This window comes from Mauremys reevesii, linkage group 10, assembly GCF_016161935.1.
Source record: "Mauremys reevesii isolate NIE-2019 linkage group 10, ASM1616193v1, whole genome shotgun sequence".
Lineage (NCBI taxonomy): Eukaryota > Metazoa > Chordata > Testudines > Geoemydidae > Mauremys > Mauremys reevesii.
Window position 1 is genome coordinate 48031411 of NC_052632.1, and position 19209 is coordinate 48050619.

The 19209-nt window shown below is 46.1% G+C and overlaps 1 protein-coding gene across 7 annotated transcripts in view; it reads left to right on the plus strand.

Annotated features, from left to right (window-relative positions):
* The window catches only part of IFT140 (intraflagellar transport 140), a 261963-nt gene extending 242754 nt beyond the window's left edge, over positions 1–19209 (plus strand). For 2 of the 7 annotated variants that reach the window (XM_039490905.1, XM_039490903.1), the window contains 12 exons: positions 4894–5071; positions 8950–9140; positions 10608–10703; positions 11193–11325; positions 11417–11560; positions 12105–12233; positions 13966–14148; positions 14632–14838; positions 15324–15536; positions 15617–15783; positions 16180–16321; positions 18437–19206. In XM_039490905.1, coding sequence (XP_039346839.1) covers positions 4894–5071; positions 8950–9140; positions 10608–10703; positions 11193–11325; positions 11417–11560; positions 12105–12233; positions 13966–14148; positions 14632–14838; positions 15324–15536; positions 15617–15783; positions 16180–16321; positions 18437–18643 — 1990 coding nt within the window. In that variant the 3' untranslated portion in view covers positions 18644–19206. Of the gene's footprint in view, positions 1–4893; positions 5072–8949; positions 9141–10607; positions 10704–11192; positions 11326–11416; positions 11561–12104; positions 12234–13965; positions 14149–14631; positions 14839–15323; positions 15537–15616; positions 15784–16179; positions 16322–18436 lie in introns of all 7 variants that reach the window. The other 5 variants (XM_039490907.1, XM_039490906.1, XM_039490901.1 and 2 more) reach the window with 4 other exon arrangements.

Genomic DNA, 19209 nt, shown 5'->3' on the forward strand with positions numbered 1-19209 from the left:
TTTCTGTGTTTTTTTTCCCACTATGTGTGTCTGAGGGTAGGTTGTTTCTAGTCTGTTTTGCTGTTTCCTGTTTAGCCATTTCCTCCTGTTTGTGTGTGTCTTTCCCACAGCAAGAGGGAAAAGAAAAACATTTTTTTTAAATAGAAAAATGTGATTGTAAAATCACAAAACCTGCAAAGGAGACTGAGGTGCAGGTGCAGGACTTGATCCTGCATTTAATTCATCTTTTTTAAATTGATTATACTTTAAGTTGTTGCTGTTATTAGTTATAGAGTTTACGGCCAGAAGGGGCCACCAGATCATCTAGTCTAACTTCCTGCATACCATGGTCCACCAACACCACCCAGCACCCACACACTAAACCCAACAACCAAAACAAGATCAAAGTATTACAGTTTGCAGGAGACTAGACTGTTCTGTGCCACAGGCAGAGAACAGGAAGGACTAAGGTGCACTAGTGCCCAAGGCCCCTGCAATATCAGGGAATTGATTAAATGAGATACACCCAAATAATCCCGCAAGTGATGTGCACCCAAACGCTGCAGAGGAAGGTTAAAAAACACCAAGTCACTGCCAGTCTGACCTGGGGGGAATTCCTTCTTGACCCCACAGATAGTGATCAGTTTGACCCTGAGCATGTAAGCCAAAACCAGCCAGCTAAGCATGAGAGAGAGACTACTTGGTTCCACCTCAGAGCTCTGGACCACTCTGTCCTGTGTCCCATCTCCAACCATGGTCATCACTGACCTTCAGAGGAAGATGATTAAAAAACCCAGAATGCACTGTGGGGGAGATCCTTTTTTGACCCCTTCTGGTGACCAGCTGAAGCCCTGAAGCTTGAGCTTTAGGAACATAAAATATAAATTGGAAGGGACCTCATCCCCACCATCACAACCAACCCTGCCATACAACTAGACTCATGAATTTGTCTAGTTCTCTCTTAAAGCTAGTAAGTTGTTTGCCCCCACAACTCCTATTGGGAAGCTGTTCTTGAACCTCACCCTTCAGATGGTTAGACACCTTCTTCTAATTTTCATCCTGAATTTGTTCATGACCAGTTTATATCCAGTTGTTCTTGTGCCAGCTTTGTCCTTTAGCTTAAATAGCTCTGGCGCCTCCTTTTGGCTAACACTGGTGTTTTCCCCCTGGATGTATTTACAGAGAGTATTGCTGTAGGGTGCAACCCTCATTGACCAGGATCCCATTGTGCTAGGTGCTGTACAGACTGAACAAAAGTCAATTTTGTCTCTGGGATTTTTTTTTTAAACACCCTCAGGTGTAATATGAGATCTACCATGAAATGTTTGTGTCCTGGTATTTATTCCTTAATTTCAATGCTGGATGTGAGGATAGCATCTAGCAAAAACTGTCATTTCTATAGCTTCATAGAGATTTCATAGTGCTAATGGCTCTTTTCAGATCAGTGTGTTAGCATTGGGAAATTTTCACTGTATGCACTACAGGATCAAAAGAAAGAAAAACATTCCAGAGCTGGCTGTTAGTGCATTTTTGGGATTTCTGGCTGAGTTTTAAATTAAGACACAATAGTTGGTCAGATATTTCCTATGCATCATCCTGACTATTGAGGATGCGACTACTGATATGCGACTACTGGCTTGAACTGTGGAAGACTGGCAGCTAAGCATTTTCAGTGCAAAGACCTCAGCACAAGAACTGCATTCAGTTCCCCAGAGTCCCAGCTCACTGAGCTTCACAGCACAGGGCAAGGCTTAGCTGCATACCCAAGAGTTTTCTTGAGTTCTTCTTCGAGTGATTGCTCATGTGTATTCCACAGTAAGTGTGTGTGCTCGCCACGTGCAGCGGTGCCGGAAGTTTTTCCCTTAGCAGTACCCGTAGTGGGGGAGCACCGCTGCAACCCCTAGAGTGGCACCTCTATATCGCGCTATAAGGGGAGCTGTGCACTCCCCGAACCCTCAGTTCCTTCTTGCCGCCAGTGAAGTTGGAACTTCGTGCTCCAGCTCTACTGTAGTGCTTCTAGCCTTAGTAGTACAACTCTTCTTCGTAGATTGCTTTTCTAGTTAGTTGCCTGGCTTGGGGCATGGCCCGAGCCCCGGGCTTCAAGTCGTGCGACTCCTGTCGCAGTTCTATGCCCAGGAGCGTCTTCTGTGTCTTTGCTGTCTGAGTGAGACTCACGTAAGTGAGCGCTGCAAAATCTGCAGTGTCTTCGCTGTCTGAGCGAGACTCACGTGAGCGTTGCAAAATCGGCAGATCGTTCAAACCTCGAACGAAGCGTGAAAGAGATATCTGACTCCAGGCCCTGCTAATGGAGTTGGCATTGGCCCTGGCACATACGGGGAGCTTCCAAACCCAGGGCAGATGGTAGACCTCGGAATTGTCCCTGCACATAAACGTCAGGGAACCTGGCGTGCATAGCTTTCAGGCCGCACCTACAGGGAAAGATGGTCAGAGTCCTCACGGACAATACAGCCACAATGTATTACATCAACAGGCAGGGGGGCACGTGCTCCTTGGCCTTGTGCCAGGAAGCCCTAGACCTATGGCTTTTCACCTACCCAGCACTCGCAATACGTGAGCCGATCACCTCAGCAGGGTTTTCTCCCACCAGTACGAGTGGTCACTCCACTGGGAGGTCACCTGGCAGCTCTTCCGAGAGTGGGGAGCTCCCCAGGTAGATCTCTTTGCTACCGCCCAGAATCCTCTCTGCCCCCAGTTCTGCTCCAGGGCCAGGGTGGGCAGCAGGGCGATCTCCGTGTTCCTGATTCGGTGGTCAGGCCACCTGTTTTATGCCTTTCTGCCTTTTCCCCTGATAGGCGAGGCCTTCAGAAAGTGAAGGCAGACAAGTCGAGGGTTATCCTCAGCCCCAGATCGGGCCCGGCAATATTGGTACGGAACCCTCCTGCAGCTTCTAGTGGCCCCCCCCCACAGGCTGCCGCTTCGGCTGTATCTCTCTCCCAGGAGTGGGGATGCCTCCTTCATCCCAACCTGGCTGCGCTTCATCTGACAGCCTAGCTGCTCCATGGTTAGAGGAGGAGGAAGGGAAGTGTTCAGAGGTTGTCAGGCAAGTTCTGCTGGAAAGCAGAAAGCCGGCCACACGACGGACCTACCTGGCCAAATGGTCTAGGTTCTCTAGGTGGGCGAGAGAAAGGGGTACTTCCCCATCATCCACATCGCTCCAACTTATTCTAGATTACCTCTTGTCCCTTAGGACCCCGGGGCTAGCTTCCGCCTCGGTCAGGGTACACTTAGCTGCCATTTCGGCTTTCCACCCTCCGGTGCATGGTCACTCGTTTTTTTTCCCATCACATGACATCCCGGTTTTTGAAAGGACTGGATCGGACATTCCCTTATGCCAGGCCTCCGGTCCCTCTATGCTCTCCCATCTCATGGTTCCCCCTTTTGAACCCTTGGCCACGTGTTCCTGGTCCCACTTATCATGGACGGTAGTGTACCTGGTGGCGATCACCTCAGCCCTGGTGGCGATCACCTTATCCTGGTCTTCCACAGGGATAAGGTCCAGCTTTGCCCACACATGGATTTTTTGCCGAAAGTGGTCTTGGCTTTTCATATCGATCAGGACATTTTCCTTCTGATACTCTATCCCAAGCCCCATTCCTCTAATGAGGAACGACACCTGCACACGCTAGATGCACATAGGGCACTGGCCTTTTACCTAGACCAAACCAGGCCATTCCAGAAATCCCCGCAACTTTTCATTGCATCTGCCAAACGCATGAGGGAGCAACCGGTTTCTACCCAGTGAATTTCCCGCTGGATCACCTCGTGCATACGCACATGTTACAACCTGGCAGGGATTCCCCCGCTGCCTATCGTTAAGGCACATTCTACGAGAGCTCAGGCCTTGTTGGCTGCCTATGTAACTCACGTCCCCATTCAGGACATTTGTAGAGCTGCCACATGGTCCTCTGTCCACACCTTTTCCTCGCACTATGCGATCGTCTCCCAAATGCGAGATGATGCCGGGTTTGGTAGGGTGGTACTCCGTCCTGGAAACCCTTAAACTCTTACCCACCTCCATCAGATATAGCTTGGAGTCACCTACTGTGGAATACACATGAGCAATCACTCGAAGAAGAAAGGACAATTACCTGTTCCGTAACTGGCATTCTTCGAGATGTGTTGCTCAGGTGTATTCCACATCCTGCCCTCCTTCCCCTCTGTCGGCGTTGTCTGGCAAGAAGGAACTGAGGGTGGGGGGAGTGCGCAGCTCCCCTTATAAAGTGATATAGAGGCGCCACTCTAGGGGTCGCAGCGGTGCTCCCCCCCCCCACTACGGGTACTGCTAAGGGAAAAACTTCTGGCACCGGTGACATAGTGAGCACGCACACCTACTGTGGAATACACCTGAGCAACACATCTCAAGGAACAGGTAACTGTCCTTTTTGTGTAGATTGTTTTTAAATGATAGGCAGTACCTGGATGGAGACTATTGCTACCAGTTGTAGCCATTATCATTAATTTTCACATTTTAAATGATGCAAATCCACCCAGAGGCTGCATAATAAATGTCTGTATAAATATAATTGCTTCTGTTTAGAGATGAGTCTGAAACAAAATCCTAGTTCTCAGTCCCCCCTTAACTTGGTGAAAGCTCAGCTCTTGCACTGATCTTTGTGTCTGAAGCCCATCTTTATTTCTCTTAGTCCCCACACAGCAAGTGTGTGCAAGCTCTTCTTATAGTGTATCTGTTTGCCTATATACAGTAAGTATAAAAGTTCTAACAGACTGCTTCTTTCCCCTCTCACTGCACTGCCTCTTTCAAATTCTCTGCGTACATTGAGGACTGTCCTTGTACTGGAGAAAGCTTTTCTCCAGCGAATCCCATCCCTGTTTCTATCGTGTGGGGAGGTTCTTCAGGATAACAAATCCCCTTTGCCTTCTCATTTCTTGTAGCAAGGCAGTCTGGGAGAATATGGCTCGCATGTGTGTGAAGACGCAGAGGCTGGATGTTGCCAAAGTTTGCCTCGGAAACATGGGTCATGCCAGAGGAGCTAAGGCATTAAGGGAGGCGGAACAAGAACCAGAGGTGGAAGCCAGAGTGGCCATGTTGGCGATTCAGCTGGGCATGCTGGTAGGGCTTACTGTGGCAACTTGCCCATTTTCTAGTAATAAGCAAAGTCCAGACTCAGTCAGCAATCTGAGGGAGATATGCATGTGTCCTCGCGTGTGAAGACAATGTAACTAATGACAAGTATTTTTGCAAAGCCTGGGCAGGGTGCAAAAATCTTGGAGAAAAGTAAATGCAATACTAATTTTCTAAAAAGTAAAGAGGGGCAATTCTGACAGTTATTTTCTTGGAAGTCAATCTTCTACCGCTATTGAAATACTGAAACAAATCATAATGGGGGTGGAGTTCACCTTCTAAACATATAGGGCCCAGTTCTGCCACTTACTCACCTTGAGTAGGACCTTGTTCTACAGTCAGCATTATGGGCACTACTCAGTATGAGTGAGAATGGCTGAATTAGACCTCTAGAGATTACAGAATAATGAGACATAAACAGCATAGGTTTATAACAAATGAATCTTCCCAGGCAAACATGATTGTTTTAAAAAAACATATATAGCATTAAAAATACCAGATGAGGAAAATATTATTTAGGTAATGTATATTTGGACTGTTGTGGAACATTTGATATGCTGTCTCACAAACTTTAGGGCTTGATTCTGCTGTCCTTAATCACTCTGGACTTGTCTAGGCTAAAATAAATGGTGTCTTCTTAAAATGGATTAGCTAAAACATTTTAACTCATGTTTTCAAACTGGAGTGTAGAAAAGGTAAGTTGTATTTTAACATGTGTTAGGTGGTAGAGGAGAAACCTAGCAAGTAGCCAACAGTTCACCCTCCATCAGCTAAGGCATGTTAAAATACAACTTGCCCTTTGGACACCTTTTATGAGAGTTTAGACAAGCCCTTTGAATAGTATCTTTACTCCACCAGTAAAATTGGGACCTAAACTGGCTTTGAGAGTCACATTGTCATGTGGACTGAAAACTAGCTGGAGGACTGTAAAGTAAGGGTAATGATAAGCAGCCATGTTCTGGTACCAGGTTAGCTCTTATTTAATGTCTCCCTTAACAATCTGTATAAGAAGGACTAAACAGCGTTTTAACAAAATTCACAGATGATACTAAATTGAGAAGCATTGCAAATACCTGGGAGGGCAGAAATAATAAAGGGTCCAAGAGGTTAAAAACATGGGTAGAAAATGAAAAGAAGATATATCTTGGAAAAATACAAGTTAATACATCTAGGAAAATCATACTCAGTGGGGAGTAGAAAGCTGGAAAGCAGCACAGCTAACACAACCCAAGGTTCATAGGAGACCACAAATTAGATAAGAAATTGCAATTTGGGGCGCGGTTTTCAGAGGCACCACATCTTGGAGCTTTGATTTCATGGTCTGCCTACACATCATGGTGCAACTGCAGCTGGAATATTGCTTTCAAATTTAAGCATCTCATTGCCAAAAAAATATGAATTAATAGGAGGAAGTTCAGAGAAAAGAAACTCAAATTGTTAGGATCCTGAAATGGATTCATATACAAGAGGAAAGAGTTGAATATATAGAATTTGGCTAAGATCAGAATGTGCTAACAACCTACAAATATTTGAAGGGTATGAATGGTGGAGGAATTGTTCTGGGTGGTATAAAGGCGTAACTAGGAAAATTCAGGCTGGATATTTGTAAAAAGCTTCATGACAGTGAGATTTATTAGGCTCAATGGAAGTGGGGAAAGCCCCTTTGCTTGGACATTTAAAATTAGTCTGGAGGAAAAAACACTAGCAAATGTTCTGTAGAAAACAATCCTACATTAGCAAGGAGAGGGTCTAGAGTAGGACCTAACAGGCCTCTTCCATGTCTAGGGTTTATTCTTCTCTGAAAAGAAATGGGAATCAGGAGGAAACAGAAATTTCTCCTTCTGTCCTGCCACAGTGTATCTCCATTATTGTACACAGAGCTCAGCTGGAAAGCAGTTGGGTGGGGCAGGAAAAGTCCTTGTCACAGGAGTCCATCTCAAAGATTAAAAATAGCAGTTTTAAATTTGTTTATTGCTTGTGTCACTATGGGCCAAATCTTAAGGCTCTAACTCTAAATGGAAGTTTGGCATAATTAGAGTCATCAGGTTTTGGTCTGCATTAATAATCTAAGAACATAATCCATGTCTCAGGGACCTAATGTGGAGTGAGAGGGATCTCTAAGTGCTGAATCCTTGTTGGTGAGAAAACAGCTACAAAGTTAGCAAAGCTCTCCCAAACTCCTTAACTGGGGTAATGGGTCTTTCCTACCACAGCCCAGAATGGTTATGCCAGCAAGTTACTCCAATATGAGCCATTTGATAACCTCCATTATCAAATGGATTAGTGTTGTGTCACCAGAGTTTTATGACTCTCCCACCCCTGGTTAATATCACCCAGTAAATGCTGTGATCTGAGTGCTTTCTTTATTTTCACATAAACATCCAGTTTCTCAATCACAATGCTGATATTCCAGGCTACGTATATTTAGTAGGTCCAAATCCCTCTGTCTTAATCCTTTTTACTATGGAATGCAATCCGTGGTCTGGAGTAATTAACTGCTCAGAAGTGCACTACCTATCATAGAATCATAGAATATTAGGGTTGGAAGGGACCTCAGGAGGTCATCTAGGCCAACCCCCTGCTCAAAGCAGGACCAACACCAACTAAATCATCCCAGTCAGGGCTTTGTCAAGCTGGGCCTTTAAAACCTCTAAGGATGGAAATTCCACCACCTCCCTAGGTAACCCATTCCAGTGCTTCACCACCCTCCTAGTGAAATAGTGTTTCCTAATATGCAACCGAGACCTCCTCCATTGCAACTTGAGACTATTCCTTCTTGTTCTGTCATCTGCCACCACTGAGAACAGCCTAGCTCCATCCTCTTTGGAACCTCCCTCCAGGTAGTTGAAGGCTGCTATCAAATCCCCCCCTCACTTTTCTCTTCTGCAGACTAAATAAGCCCAGTTGCCTCAGCCTCTCCTTGCAATTCCTGTGCCCCAGCCCCCTAATCATTTTGTTGCCCTCTGTTGGACTCTCCAATTTGTCCACATCCTTTTTGTAATGGGGGGCCCAAAACTGGACGAAATGCTCCAGATGTGGCCTCTCCAGTGCCAAATAGAGGGGAATAATCACTTCCCTCGATTTGCTGACAATGCTCCTACTAATGCAGCCCAGTATGTCGTTAGCCTTCTTGGCAACAAGAGCTCACTGTTGACTCATATCCAGCTTCTCATCCACTATAATCCCCAGGTCCTTTTCTGTGGAACTGCTGCTTAGCCAGTCAGTCCCCAGTCTGTAGAAGTGCCTGGGATTCTTCCATCCTAAGTGCAGGACTCTGCACTTGTCCTTGTTTAACCTCATCAGATTTCTTTTGGCCCAATCCTCCAATTTGTCTAGGTCACTCTGGACCCTATCCACCTCTCCCCCCCAGCATAGTGTCATCCGTGAACTTGCTGAAGGTGATATCCATCCCATCATTCAGATCATTAATGAAGATGTTGAACAAAACCGGTCCCAGGACCGACCCCTGGGGCTGCCAACTTGACATTGAGCTGTTGATCACTATCCGTTGAGCCCAATGATCTAGCCAGCTTTCTATCCACCTTATAGTCCATTTAGTTAGGGATTAGTCCTGCTTTGAGCAGGGGGTTGGACTGGATGACCTCCTGAGATCCCTTCCAACCCTGATATTCTATGATTCTTCCAATCCATACTTTTTAAACTTGCTGGCAAGAATACTGTGGGAGACCGTATCAAAAGCTTTGCTAAAGTCAAGACATCCCCTGCTTTCCCCATATCCACAGAGCCAGATATCTCATCATAGAAGGCAATCAGAAAGCTATCACTCATTACTGCTTAGCTATAATCCCTGTAAAGTACTCATCAAATCCAGATAACTTTTCACTGTTTGTTCGCTCTCCTTTCAGGAAGATGCAGAGCGGCTGTACAAGAATTGCAAGCGCTACGACCTCCTGAACATGTTCTACCAGGCTTCTGACCAGTGGCAGAAAGCTATGGAAGTAGCTGAGGCTCATGATCGGGTTCACCTGCGCACCACATACTACAACTATGCCAAACACCTGGAGGCCACTGCAGAGTGCAATCTTGCACTCAACTAGTAAGCAGCTTCCTGCAGAAAAGGCCGAGCACCTAGAGCTTAGTTCTGAACACAAGAAATCCCGAGTTTTAGCACGCTGCTTTGGACAGCAGAGGCAAAATTGGTAGGGCTGTCTGGAGGGTGCCTGCTACTGGCAGATAACCAGTTTTTCCCCTTTTCTGCCACCTTTCATCTGAGGATCTCAAACTATTATTGAAATAAACCTGGCAGTGGGGGAAACTGAGACACAGAGAGGTTAACTGACTTGTCAACAGTGAAGTCAAGACTAGAACTTGGATTTCCTGTCTCCAAATCCTATGCTTTTAACCACTAGACCAGCCTTCCCTTTTGCACCTTGTTGTATGCATAAGCCCTTGTGTTGGAGAGTTCTTTACCTACCTGGCACCCCAGGGATACATTTTCTCATGAGTTATGAACCTGATGCTTATGTGGCACCTAGAATTATTTTCAGTGGCTGCTGAGGTCCTGGGGAAGTTGTTGTTTTTAGAATGCATCATACTGGTTTAAATTTTATTTTATGCATGGTTCCCTTATTGTGTAAGGTCACGACATGCTCTAGCTCAGGAGTAAAGAAGAGTTTTGTGTGTGAGGCGATGTGAGCAGAAGATGTGATTCAATTAATGGGGAAGAAGGAGGGGAGAAAGGTTAGTATAGTTAAAGGAGCAACTTTCCAACTGTGGGTTAGAGAGAGGAGATTGCAGTGGAGATGAGCAGGCAATATGAAGACTTGTGTATGAGGTGAGGAGAGGTGAGGAGACAAGATCTGTATTGAATATCCTTTACCATCTCTTACCCAGCCTCCCAATCATTCCTGGTACAGCTGTGATAGGTATTTTGGGTGCTTCGATGTGCATGTTGGCTCTTTGGCCCAAATAAGATTTTTTATTTTTCTGCACCCATTTTTATCTCAGTGATCTCCACACCTTGGTCTTATCTCAGCAGGGGTGGCTCTAGCCATTTCGCCGCCCCAAGCACGGCGGCACGCCGCAGGGGGCGCTCTGCCGGTCGCCAGTCCCGTGGCTCTGATGGACCTCCTGCAGACGTGCCTGCGGAGGGTCCGCTGGTCCCACGCCTCCGGTGGACCTCCCGCAGGCACGCCTGCGGATGCTCCAACGAAGCCGCGGGACCAGCGGACCCTCCACAGGCATGCCTGCGGGAGGTCCACCGGAGCCGCCTGCCGCCCTCCCGGCGACCGGCAGAGCGCCCCCCGTGGCATGCCGCCCCAAGCACGCGCTTGGCGTGCTGGGGCCTGGAGCCGCCCCTGTATCTCAGCCGCACTTTGGCGTACTCGGAGGCCAGCACTGTTCCTGCAGTTCATGAAAAGTACTCTATTAGGACAGAGTATTATTAGTATTGTTGTTAATTCTAGAGACTAAAGAACTAAAATAAAATGGATTAACATAGCAGTTGAGCGGTTTGCCACAAAGCACAGATATCCACCATCTAATGTGCCCTTTTTCTACACAGCTATGAGAAATCGGACACACATAGGTTTGAGGTGCCCAGGATGCTCTCTGAAGATTTACAAGCCTTGGAGATCTATGTCAACAAGATGAAAGATAAGTTAGTGCCATGTTACATCCTTCCTTACCTGAAGTGTGTGAAGGAGTGGTATCCTGAGGGGGAGTTTCAGGTTTGAAAGTATTTGTTTTAACACTTTCCTGCCAGGCGTTCCAGGTTAATTCAATAGCGAGGAAACATGCTAGTAGGGAACACTTTTGCTAATGCATTATACCATGCAGTGCTGGAAGTTTGTTCATTTGTCTGCTTTGGTCAGGAATCTTGTTCATTAGAAGGGGCCCCACTGTATTGTGTTGGCGAGCTAGTGCTGCTAGAGTTGTGACTGAGAGAGCTGAGTAACACAGGCCAGAGACTTTCATCCAGTTTCCCCTGTATTGAGCTCCATGACTTGTGTTTGACTTTGCACATCTTCTTGAATGGTAGCCAGTCTTGATTTGAAGACTTCAAGAGAGAGAAAATCCACCACTTCCCCTGGTAGTGTGTTCCAATGATTAATTACCATCATCATCACTTATTTTGTTTCTTTTCTAGGAGCTTGTGGAAATGGTGGGCACAGTATCTGGAGAGCCAGTCAGATATGGAATCTGCACTAAGATACTATGAGTTAGCTCAGGATTATTTCTCCCTGGTCCGTGTTTACTGCTTTCAGGGCAACATCCAGAAGGTAAGACAGCCTACTTCCCACTGCTCCCAGAAGAGTCCACGTTCTTGTGTTTAATCTGGGCATGATGTGAAGGGTCTGGCTCTCTTTTCAGGCTGCTGAAATAGCGAATGAAACAGGAAACTGGGCAGCATCCTATCACCTGGCCCGCCAGTATGAGAGCCAGGACGAAATCAAGCAGGCTGTGCACTTCTACACTAGGGCCCAGGCATTTAACAATGCCATCCGCTTGTGTAAGGTATGACAGCATGTACACCTGAGTGCAAAGAGCTCACTACCAATGGCATCTCTCAGGCCATGTACATCAGGAAATGTAGCCAACCTGTGAGATTACCGTGGGCCTTCTCCTTATGTAAAGTATGACATACAGCTTGCTTATATAACCGTGTAGTTGATGATATTGGTTTCTACCCACACCTTCTAGGAGAGAAGGGGTCTGTAATGCGACACTCACAATACTGACATCCCTTTAAAGCCCAAGTACCCCCCTTCCCCCCCAAAAAAAACCTCTCCTGAAATAAACAAATCAACAACAAACAAACCAAAAATCCTACCCTAAGCAGAGTTTTGACCCCACAACAGGGAAGACCAGAAACTCCATGAAGTTCACTAGGGACTTTGCTGTTGCTATAGATTTTATATGGAAGGTGGTCCGATACAGTGGTGATGGGTGGCAATATAAAACTGTAGGGTAGGTAATTAATGACACTATGAAGTCTGCTGTGCTGGAAGTAATCATAGATAGAGTATTTGCTTGAAGATGGATCTTTACTTTTGAGTAGGAGAACAATCTGGATGACCAGCTGATGAATCTGGCTCTGCTGAGTTCCCCAGAAGACATGATAGAGGCAGCCTGCTATTATGAAGAGAAGGGGGAACAAATGGACAGAGCAGTCATGTTGTACCACAAGGTAACTCTGACTCAGCAAAGTATAAAGCTTTCAGTTGAGACCAAGACACTACAGTGGACAGCTACCAAATCAGCTGATTATCTGTATCCATTCCGGTCAATCCAATCCTGATGTGCAGCACCCCTTGTTAATCCATTCCTGGGGCCCCTCTACAGCTCTGCCAGTGCCTCTCAAACTGACCTGCAGCAGTACTTGCTGTTCTAATAATAGAATCATAAAAGTGTAGGATGGAAAGGGATCTTAAGAGGTCATCTAGTCCAGTCCCCTGCAATCAAGGCAGGACTACCTAATAACTTACTAGACCATCCCTGACAGGTGTTTGTCTAACCTCTTCTTAAAAACCTCCAGTGATGGAAATTCACAACCTCCCTAGACAATTTATTCCAGTGCCTAACTACCCCATAGGCAGTTTTTCCTAATGTCCACCCTAAACCTCCCTTGTTGCAATTTAAGCCCATTAATTCTTGTCCTATCGTCAGAGGTTAACAAGAACAATTTTTCACCCTCGTCCTTGTAACAACCTTTTATATACTTGAAAGCTGTTATCATGCCCCCCCTCAGTCTTCTTTTCTCCATCCTAAACAAACCCAGTTTTTTCAATCTTCCTTCATAGGTTATGCTTTATTGACCTTTAATCATTTTTGTTGCTGTTGACTTTTTCCAATTTGTCCACCTTTCCTGAAATGTGGCACCCAGAACTGGACACAATACTCCAGTTGAGGCCCTATCAGAGTGGAGTAGAGTGGAAGAATGACTTCCAGTGTCTTGCTTACAACACTCCTGCTAATACATGCCAAAATTATGTTTGCTTTTTTCGGGGGGATGGAGGGGCAACGGTGTTACATTGTTGACTCATATTTAGCTTGTGATCCTCTATGACCCCCAGATCCATTTCTACAGTACTCCTTCCTAGGTAGTCATTTTGTATTGTGCAACTGATTGTTCCTTCCTACGTGGAGTACTTTGCATTTGTCCTTATTAAATTTCATCATATTTAATCTTTAATCAGTATCAAACTGAGTGATGGCTTTGGTAATATCAATATGTGTTCCCAGGGGACTTGATTGAGTCCACCTATTTCACTTCAGTTGTGACATACATCACATTTCAGATGATGTCTGGGAGATGAACTCACTCTTGTACTTTGTAGCCTCCAGCTGCATTTGTCCAATGCCAATACATCAGCCCGCATTCACTACAAGACAGTATTGGTAGGGAAGGCGCTGCATCACTGCAGGAGACTCCCAGCACAGGCAACCAGGGCATTTTATATATCAACTAATAGGGGTTGCTACTTAGCTGTGCAAGCCTCCTTTCCTCTGTCTGCCTGCTGAAATTGAGCAGACAAGTTCTGCACCAAGTGCTGTACTAGAGGCAGAATACAGACAATCCTCTGAGTCTCTGGACATCCAGTAGGTCCCCACTCTCTGAATTTATAGTGTGGTAGCTCTGCAGCAGAATGTCAGGCACGTAGGTCACGGGAGCTGGGAAGGGCTACTGTTTGTTTCTCTGCACCTCAGGTTGGGTTCATTGGTCTTAGTAACTAATGGAGACCTTCATACAGAGCCTGCTGATCAAGAAGGAAAGGACTGGAGGCACAGCAGCTGCTGATTTTGCCAGAGCTCTGCTGCAGAAATCTGGCGTCTCTTTCCTAATGGCTTGTTGCCTTGGGACCTGTATGCAATCAGTACAAGAGAGGGAAAAACTAAAATGGCTGTCTCTGGTTTTGCAGGCAGGACACTTTTCCAAAGCACTAGAGCTGGCTTTTGCCACACAGCAGTTTGGTGCCCTGCAGCTGATTGCCGAGGACCTGGATGAGAAGTCAGACCCAGCCCTGCTGGCACGCTGCTCTGACTTCTTCATTGAACATGCCCAGCACGAGAAGGCCGTGGAGTTGCTGTTAGCAGCCAAAAAGGTAAAGCCTTTGCAGTGTTCCTGGGAACTCTACAGTATGTGACTGTAGAAGAGCAGAGCTCAGGAGTGAGCTGGGTTGCATTGTGGGCTCTCCCCACACTGCAACAAATCCCTAGTTGCAGAATTTCTATCTGGATTTTGAATTCTCAGAGTTCCCTGATGCAGGGTTTTGGCTCAGCCCCTGATAAAGCTATGGCCTAGCCTAGTCTTTCAGATTCAGAGTCACCTCAAAGATCAGGCTCTTCAGCTGCAGGGTTTTGGTTCAGGGCCATCTCTGAAGTTAAGATTCTGCAGCACAGCTTGTCTGAGTCCTAATCATCTGGCCTTTGCAGAGTTCAGATGCACCCATTCGCACAGTTGGAAAAGGCTAAAAAGTTGTAGCATGCTCAGAGACTTGAATTCTAGCCGGCTAAATGTGGTTGAGGTCCTTCTGGTGCAGAACATTTAGTTAGCAGCAGTTCATTGCTCTCTCACTCTTCACCAGTACCATGAAGCCCTGGAGCTTTGCTTGAATCAGAACCTGACCATCACAGAGGAGATGGCTGAGAAGATGACTGTCTCTAAGGACTCAAAGGAGCTCTCTGAAGAGTCTAGGAAAGAACTGCTGGAACAGGTTGCTGATTGCTGCATGCGGCAAGGCAATTACCACATGGCAACCAAGAAATACACTCAAGCAGGAAACAAGCTGAAGGTGAGTCTACATAGGTGGGGAGAAACTACAGTACTAACGTTTGAACCCCTTGGCATTGGCAGGTGTGGAGCTCCAAAATACACTTCTAATCTGCAGGTAAAATGATTGATTTGAGGGACTAATGTCAGGGATACCACGAGTTGATTTAAGACAAAAATACTCATGTTAAATAATACTTGCCAGCCCACCCGGAGTTGCCTGTTCTCAGAGCTCAAACCCTGCAGGTCCCCTCTCTTCCACAGGGTTTGCTGTCAGCATGAGATCTCCCTGTTCACTCTCCAAGGTAGGGACATAAGTGCTCAGAAGACTGGCATCCGCCCTTGGGATTCTGCTGTGGGAGAGTGTTTTGGTAGAAGCAGCAGAATTGTACCTTAGTTTGTAGAGAGGGTATCCAGAAGGAGTTTCTATCCATCTCTGCCTGGTTGCTTGCTTCCTCATGTTTCTACATTGCTAACAGTAATGATTGTTCTCCCCTCTGTTTGCAGGCAATGAGAGCACTGCTGAAGTCTGGCGACACGGAGAAAATAGTGTTTTTTGCTGGAGTCTCCAGACAGAGGGAGATTTATATCATGGCAGCCAACTACCTACAGTCACTGGATTGGCGAAGAGACCCAGAGATTATGAAGAACATCATTAGCTTCTATACCAAGGGAAAGGCCCTTGACCTCTTAGCTGGCTTTTATGATGCCTGTGCTCAGGTATGGCCCTGTCCATTCTCAGAGGAGTTTGGTTTGTGACAGCTGGGAACAGGACACTTCTCTTATTTTTCTCTCTGTAGGTGGAGATCGACGAATACCAGAACTATGAGAAAGCACAGGGAGCACTGACTGAGGCATTCAAGTGCCTGTCAAAGGCAAAGACGAGAAGCCCTGTAGAGCAGGAGAGCAAACTGGCACTTTTTCAAAGCAAGATGGCTTTGGTGAAGCGATTCATCCAAGCTCGAAGGTAATTTGCATTGCTCAGAGCACACAATGTATATGAAAATCTGTATCCGAGGAAAGTTCTCTGCTTTAGCAGCAACACAGTCCCATGCAGGAGACTTACTTCTGAAAGCACTCATGAGACTTTTGGCCTCAGGGAACCATATGGGTGTAGGGTTGACTTTTGAGTAAAAGGTAAAGGTAGCCTTGAGGCGAGTGCCCCATCTGATGATTTATGAAGCCTCTGCCTACCCCCCCAGTTGGAACTAAGATACTATGAGGATGTCTATCTTACAGAAGGGAGGCTATGGGGCATACACAGGTCTCAAACTGTGGTTCAGCTGAGAGCCAGATGCAATAAAGGAGAAGCTGTCTCCTCCCCCCATGGGATATTTACAGTTTCAACCTGTTCTTTCACTAGAGTTTACTCTGAGGACCCCAAAGAGGCAATCAGGCAGTGTGAGCTTCTCCTAGATGAGCCAGACCTTGACAGTACCATCCGCCTAGGTGATGTCTTGGGCTTTCTGGTTGAACATTACTTACAGGTCGAGGAATTCCAGATGGTAAGTTATTATTTGGGCATCATTCATGTTCCTGGCACTGTATAGAGGAAGCCAAAGGAAGCCCTAAGGAGCGTACAATCTGTTTTCATCCCTAGGGAATGCAGCTCACTGTTGTACACTCTCAACCTTTGCAAGTGTAGAGGTGCCAAAGTAGATAGTTACCCTTGGAGTATTTATGTTGACCTTTGCCCTGTAAGATAGCTGAAATATCACTGTGTGGTGCTTGCAGTTTTGATCCCAGTGTAGGGTATGCCGAAGGAACAGCAAGACTGAATCCATTTTTAATCTGTGGTGGGAGAAATTTACTTTACAGACTTGGAGAGTAACATATACAGAGGTGGCTCCTGGGATACTTGTAACCATTCCCATTAATAGAGAGGGAGGAGCAGTAGGTCATTTCTGGTCAATTCCACTGCACCTCCAACAGCCACCTGGCTGGCCCAGAAAAAATGGGAAATCATTAACTTGTAGCCATCTGGGAAGTGATGAGTCATTTGTTCAGAGCAGGAAGTGCCAAACAGCAGAATGCAGAATGGCACAGGATTACAAGCCTTGGGCTAAAAGTAACCTGCTGTTCTGGACCAGCCAGGTGCTGAGCATCATGCTCTCCCTTTATTACAGGTATCAGAGGGGTAGCCGTGTTAGTCTGGATCTGTAAAAGCAGCAAAGAGTCCTGTGGCACCTTATAGACTAACAGATGTATTGGAGCATGAGCTTTCGTCAGATGCTGTTTATTACAAGCTGTCTTGACTAGAGCCACTCAGAAATTTTCTGATGAAGCTTAGCCAGAAGCTGGAAATGGGTGACAGGGGATGGATCACTTGATGATTACCTGGTCTGTTCATTCCCTCTTGCGCACCTGGCACTGGCCAGTCGGTAGAAAGGATACTGGGCTAGATTGACCTTTGGTCTGACCCAGTATGGCCATTCTTATGTTCTTAGCTGAAAAATGATGAGTCGCTGGGCAAAACATTTTGCCAAGTCTAGTACAGATTTGATCAAACTTCTCCTGAACCAGTAACAGGTTTCTGTGTGTAATGGAATGTGTAATGTTACACATCCATCCACTGGAAACCTGCTAGTGTTCTGGAATTGACAGCTCTGCAGCAGAGAGTCTGACAGCCCTGACTGTAGCTGGAACCTGTAAGTCCTAAGACTGGCTCCCAGAGTCTGGGGCAGCTCTATGATGCAGACTGTTCCAGGGCCAGACATCCTAGGGCTTCCAACCTCCTGGAGCCAGCTGGCACCCAGCTCGAAAGTAGGGCAGCCTGAAAGTCCTTGACCCTGGACTAATCTGAATGGCAGGGCTGCCCTGGACCCTAGCAGCCCCAAGAACCTTGCTTCCAGCCAGAGCTCTGGGGCTGGCAGGCTCAGCCATGGAGCAATGAAATTGACATTCTTGTCAATTTTACATATTTTGTTTCAGGAATGCTCTATTTCACTATTATTTTTTTTTAAAAAGTGGGTCTGACAAATTTGGGTACCCTCACAAGAACTGAAACCAAAGTGTGACATCTGTAGCCTTGACAGTGCTTCAGGTATCAAGGCATTGGACAGAGGGCTGGGATTGGAAAATCCGTGTCATCCCTTCCTTTGGTTTTCAGTGCTAATCACAGCTTTTATTCAAAACACTCATCATTCTAGTGATTGGTTTCTATGTTATTGCTCTCCTGCAAAAACAAGCAAAAGTTCCAGGGCTTACTAAAAGTTTAGGGGTTAGTGAAGGCCCTGGTTCCTTGATTTTTTTTTTAATCTTGGAAAGAGCTGGTGAGTATCCATCACTCATCTAACCTGGAAGGCTCTAGTCCTTCTAGAGGGTCATCTCACAGGCCTCCTAGGAATCCCCAACAACACTGAACAGTTTAGTGTGATGCCTGAACTGAGACTGCAGCACCCTCTGTGCTAATACCAATATTGGACAAACCCCACAGGTAGCTGAAGGGAGCTGGTAAGCCAGCCCTGCACTGGTAACTCAGTTTGAATAGGCTGGGAGGTCTGAGCCTAGCAAACTGTATCTGAATGCAACATATCTAGATGCTTTATGCCATGCTGCTGTGATATGTGAATAACAAGAACACAGCCCATGCCTGATACCCTACCATCTATTACCCCTAGGCCTATAAATACTTGGAAGAGATGCGGAAAAGAATTCCATGTGTAAACCTGACCTACTATGTGAATGAACGGACCATTGAGGCAGTTCACAGAGGGCTGGGCATCCCCTGGAACCGGAACCCTGCCCCAGAACGAATTCGCCACAACAGCATGGAAGACAATAAGGAGGTGGAAGAGGATGTAGCTGATGAAGTCGAGGATCCCTGATGGCTTACTATGTAAACTGGCAACATTCACATATAGCTGTGAGGAAGCCTGGCCATTGCTACAGCAGCCAGCTACCTGATCTAGGCTTGTTAAGGGCAGAAAGTCAAATACTTCAGTAATGGACAGCCTGCTGTTGTAGTCTGCTTGGGTCATACCAAGATGATTCATTTGTTATGTATAAGCAAAACTGTTAAAGCTCAAGCACCAAGTCAGTGCAGAGGGACAGGTTGGGCCTCAGGCAGCTATTATTAATCTTACTTTTTTAATGTCCAAATTTAGAGAGATTTTTAATACTTCAATAAATTTTTAAGGAAAAAGAATGAATGTCCAATCATAATTAAGGCATCAGCTAATCCTAATCCCATGAGTACAGGAGCAGCAGTAAAGTGAGTGCTGAACTGAGCATGTCTAGCTCTGTCTATGCATACAGAAAACAGTTTAGTTAAGACACACTTTGCAATGACATGAGAAGGCCTCAAATAGTAGATAGCTCTGGTCTGTTAAAGGACCAACCCCTAGGACACCACAGTGAGCTGTTCCCTGAGAGTCAAAACTCGAGGGAAGCA